The sequence below is a fragment of the Thermobia domestica genome, chromosome 3 (assembly GCF_964235325.1).
Source record: "Thermobia domestica chromosome 3, izTheDome1.hap1.1, whole genome shotgun sequence".
Lineage (NCBI taxonomy): Eukaryota > Metazoa > Arthropoda > Insecta > Zygentoma > Lepismatidae > Thermobia > Thermobia domestica.
In genome coordinates this window covers 162,864-168,375 of record NC_137456.1, presented here as the reverse complement: position 1 = coordinate 168,375, position 5,512 = coordinate 162,864, and the positions used below count along the sequence as shown (strand labels likewise).

Here is a 5,512-nt window from a genome sequence, read left to right as displayed (position 1 = left end):
TTGCTCACGAGAGAAAACACTGCTCGCATGTCTTCTCGTCTCGATATCGAGACCACAATAGATTTTTTAATAAGCAGCTCAGTTGGGAAGTAATAACTGAGCCGATGGCTCGAGCCGGCTTGCTTGGGGCGAACCATCAGCTCGATCTGGCTTCGTTGGGATGAGCCATCTGCTCGGGTCGGCTCATCTGGGCCGAAGGCTTTAGCTGACTCGGTTCGGTGAGCTGTTGGCTCGGCTCACTTCTCGGTTCGGGTCGATAGTGAGTGAGCTGTGAGCCGAGCTGTTCAAGTTGTTGACAATTGTAAACCCGGGCCGAACAGTTTTGAAGATATTTGGCCAGTGTCCTATAACTTTTAACAATGTTTGGCTCGAGCCCGAATACTCGATCTAATTCTCAACCCACATTCAGAAGTCTCAACCCCAATTCAGAAGCTCGTGAACAATATCCTTGACTCCTAGACTTCACGACTACCGAGGTTGGTAAGCAACTAGTTTTTTAGTATTCAAATACAGACCGCGTATCTTTCATGTTTAAACAAAGTGTTGTTATAATTATTATTTATTATTATTAATAATAATAACAGTAAAAGTTGTACTAGTATCATTGATAACCTATATTGTCTATGCAAGATACTTGAAGAGAATACTCGAAACTACAAACCAGATTTGGCTCGACTCGACCCGAATTCGAGTCGAGTTGGAGGAAATTTTTCGAATCGAGTTCAAAGATGTCTGTTTTTAGTCGAATTGAGTTTCAAAGAATATTCGCTCGTACTCGCTCGTGCCCATCGTAGGATGACCACACTCTAACAATCGAAAAGTAGGACACAAGTACAATAGTATATGATATCTTACTGCGTCGGCAATACGCATATCATTATTTCATTTACTGTTAACCTTAAGTTAATAAACATTTTTGGTAAAAAGAAGCACTGAACAAAAGTATTAAAGGAATTTGTACTGGCGACACTGGCATGGATGTGTAAAGACACATTATAAAGTGCTCCTAATATTTAGTTTAAATTTAAGTGATACTGTTTACGTGAGTGAAGTGATACAAGAATAACGAATTCGGTAAGTACTCTTACATTTAACTAGATACATTTTGTTAAATAATATCGCTGACTTTACTATCTGTTGCAAAAATCATAAATTGATTGACACGTAAACATCAAATACCTGAATAGGAGTACGATCATAAGATATAAACAAACATCATGAGCTCCTGCATTGAGTGTTCCAAACCTGTTCTGAGACAAGACGTTACCTCCAAAATTCAGTGCATTGAGTGTCTAAACTGGACCCACCTAAAATGTTCGCAGTTAAAAGAAAGTGACGTGGAATATATGAAACAATCAAATTTGCCTTGGAAGTGTAAAGGTTGCATAAAAGCTAGGCGTAATACCAATTCAGAACAGAATGAAGTGCTTCCATCTATCGAAGACATTTATAAACTGTTAAAAGAACTAAAAGATGATATCTCCGTGATTAAGAAAAACAACACCGACCTTGAGCGTGAACTTGGAAAGTCTCTTGACCTGGCGCATCAGAAACTGGATGAAAATGCAGACATCATCAGAAAACAATCAGAAAGCATTTCTGCGTGCCTTGCTACAATTGAACGGCTGAAGGAAGAAAACATCGCTCTCAAAACGCAGCTACTAGACACTGAGATGAGATTAGATGAGCTCGACCAGTATGGAAGACGAAACACGCTAGAAATACAGGGTGTACCAGAAAAAACGAACGAAGATACATATGAAGTTGTAAAACAGTTGGGCCGTGCTTTAGACATAAACATTGAAAGAGAAATGATAGATGTATGCCATAGAGTAAAGAAAGCTCCTCACCAAACATCAGGAACAATAATGGTTAAGTTTGTTCGGAGAGAGGTTAAAGAAAATTTCCTCCAGAAACGTAAAGTAAAGAGGAATCTCAATTGTACCCACTTAGGATATAACCATAATGAACCCATCTATGTCAATCAAAGTCTAACTCTAAACCGCAGAAAGGTATTTGGAAAAGCCAGGAAAATTAAAAGCGAAAAGAATTATGCCTTCCTGTGGGTAGATAGTACAGGTAGCATAAAGTTGCGTAAAAGAGAGGGAGATAAAGATGTTTTTATATTACGTAGCCTAGAAGATGTTGATAAATTGACGTAATTTTCAGCAAAAACAGGTAGTAAGAATTGTAGGAAGGGTTAAATAAATGCTTGAAACAAGTTCTATAATTGAAGATATAAATACTCAACAAAATATCGAAACTAATGTATGCGAAACTGTTACTTTATTTAATAATGTGTTTAAAGATAAAATTGGTATCAACATCTTACATCTTAATATTAGAAGTGTTCGTAAAAATTGGGATGAGCTTTTAATTTTATTACAAAATTTAGAATTTAATTTACATGTATTAGTTCTCTCCGAAACATGGCATAATCAATATGAAATAAATTTTAAAAATTATCATTGTTTCTTCACAAAACGATCTCTAAATAAAGCAGATGGTGTAATGGTATTCATAAATAATAATATTAGTATTGAGAATATTACAGAATTAGAACTAAATGATGCTTCTGGTCTAAGTTTAAATATTTCATATGGCAAAGAAAACTATAATTTAATGTGTATTTATAGAACGCCAAGTGGTAATGAAGGAGAATTCTTACGCTCCTTCGAAAATGAACTTTAAAATGTCAAAACAAATGGGTTGGTTATTGGAGACATAAATTTTGACATATTAAGTAATAGGTGCGACGAAAATGTAGACAACTACTTAAACATACTTTATAAAAACCGGTATATTTCATGTATAAATAATTATACAAGAGTAACTGAAACAACTAAAACATGTATAGATCATATCTTTTTAAGGCAAAAATATAATCAAAATGTCACTGCAGCAATATTGCATACGGCAATTACAGATCATTATATTACTAGTGTTAACTTAAATATGGAAATTGCCGATAAATCAATAACAAACAAACCTAGAACTATTATAGATTACCAAAGACTAAAAAATGAAATACAGAAGTGTAGTTGGGTGAATGTGTATCAAAGTTTGGATGTAAATTTAGCTACTTCAGCTTTCATTTCGACATTACAAAAATGTATTAAAACTTCACAAATAGTAATTGAAAAAACTATTCCAAAATATCGTAAGTTAAAGCCATGGATAACTGATGAATTGATATTACATATACGAGAAAGAGACAAATTAAGCAAACTTGTAATAAAAAATAAAGATAATCTAGAAATAAAAGAACACTATAAAAAATATAGAAATAAGGTAACTCAACTGATAAAAATGGTAAAAAATGAGTACTATAAAAAGCAGATTGTTAATTGTGAAAACAATACAGGTAAATTATGGAATGTAATATCAAACATTATTGACAAAAAAGAAAACAAAAGCATGGACATTAAAGTAATACAAACGGCTACGGGTAACATTAACTTTCAGCAATATCCTAAACTAGTAGTTGACACATTCAACAAATATTTCTCCAATATAGGTGAAAGGTTAGTAAAAAATGTAAATTTAACCAAAATAAATGAAAACCTAGGAAACAAAGCTAAAACCAGTATGTTTTTTACGCCTATTACTGAACAAAAAATCTCATTTTATATAAACCAACTAAAAGCAAAATCGGCTCCAGGACTAGATGAAATAACTGCTAAAATATTGAAAACTGTAAAAGAAGAAATAACTAAACCACTGTTGCATATATATAATATGAGTTTAGAAACAGGTATTTTCCCTAATCAATTTAAACTAACACTCGTGAAACCAGTATATAAAAAAGGGTCAAGAAAGGATCTCAATAACTATAGACCAATATCGTTACTTAGTAATTGTGCTAAAATATTAGAAAAATGTATTAAAAAGAGATTAGTTTCCTTTCTTGAAACTAATAACTTACTTGCATTAAATCAGTTTGGTTTTAGAAAAGAGAGAAGTACATCTGATGCAATTTATAAACTAACGGAAATAATAACAAATTACATGGATCATAATGAAAAAGTAATAACAATATTTTTGGATTTAACCAAAGCATTCGATACAATATCTCATAATATATTGTTAACTAAGCTAAAACATTATGGAGTAAGAGGTGTAGTACTCTCGTGGTTTACTAGTTATTTAAGTAATAGATTGCAAGCTGTTAAAATTGGAAATGTTATGAGTGACTTAACACAGGTTAGCTATGGAGTGCCACAAGGATCAGTATTAGGTCCAATTTTATTTATAATTTATATATATGATTTGTACAATATAGGCATTGATGGCTATATTCAATCTTTTGCAGACGACACCACTATAATAATAACAGGGAAAAAGTGGGAAGAAACTTATAAAAAAAGCGGAAATAACAGTAAAGAAAGTAAAACAATGGCTTGAACAAAATTCCTTGGTACTAAACTTAACGAAAACCAATTATATTGCTTTCTCACCAACAATAACCGGACAGCCACAAAATTTTGTCTTAAAATATCATAACTTTATTAATACTTTAGACTGTAACTGTAATACAATAAATAAAGTAACTGAACAAAATTATTTAGGAGTGAAAATTGATAAACATTTAAAGTGGACATCGCATATTCAATATGTAGCCAAGACATTAAGAAAATTGCTGTATAAATTTGTACAATTAAGAGGGTGTTTAGAATTAAAAGTTTTACGTATGGTATATTATGCACTAACACAAAATATATTACAGTATGGTATCTTAAGTTGGGGATCTGCCTATGAGACGCATATAAGACCTTTAAAAGTTCAGCAAAATAATATTATAAGAATATGTTTAAATAAAAACAAAGAAGACAGTCTAGAAAACCTGTATAGAGAATTTTCAGTCTTAACTGTTGAAAAATTATATATAAGAGCAGTCCTACTCTATGTAAAAAAACATGAAAATGAATGGAATAAAATTTCTCATGGGTATGGAACAAGAAAAGTAACTCAAAAAGATCTTGAAACAATAAAAGTAAATAAGGGTATATCACAAAATCAAACGTATTATTTGGCTCCGAAACTTTATAATAATACTCCAAAAGAAATTAGGGAAGAAGGAAAAATGCATAGATTAAAAATACTAATAACTAATTGGTTAAAGGAAATAAAGAATGATGACTTAAGAGCGTTAACGTTTTAAATTAACGTATTAAATTCATGTATTAAATTAGTAAATAATCGACTAAAGTCTCTTGAAATATGCTTATCTACAACTACTGGGGGGTATATTTTTTTATTTATTTTTTAAAAAAAAGGAAAAATAGAGAAGGGGAAGGGAAAAGAAAAAATGGAGAGAAGGAAAAAAAGAGAAAAAAGAGGAAAAAATGATAAAATTTCACTTATATATACTTTATGAAGATGGTTTCTCACTCACAAGCGAAAGCTTCTGTGAAGAGCCATCTATCATAATCATATTATGTCATTAGGATGTATTATGTATGTGTCTTCTTGTTGAAAGATAATGTAAAATTAATAATAATTTAAATGATAG

At 31.5% G+C, this 5,512-nt stretch overlaps 1 protein-coding gene across 1 annotated transcript; it reads left to right on the top strand.

The window, feature by feature from the left end:
• Nucleotides 1–1,217: 1,217 nt before the first annotated feature.
• LOC145681339 (uncharacterized) lies at nucleotides 1,218–2,162 on the top strand. The gene has a single exon (XM_081752995.1). The coding sequence runs from the start codon at nucleotides 1,218–1,220 to the stop codon at nucleotides 2,160–2,162; it is 945 nt and encodes a 314-aa protein (XP_081609121.1).
• The last annotated feature ends 3,350 nt before the right edge of the window (nucleotides 2,163–5,512 follow it).

Excerpts from the sequence above, each read along its gene's own strand:
- LOC145681339 (XM_081752995.1), top strand. The coding sequence starts at position 1,218 with ATGAGCTCCTGCATTGAGTGTTCCAAACCTGTTCTGAGACAAGACGTT.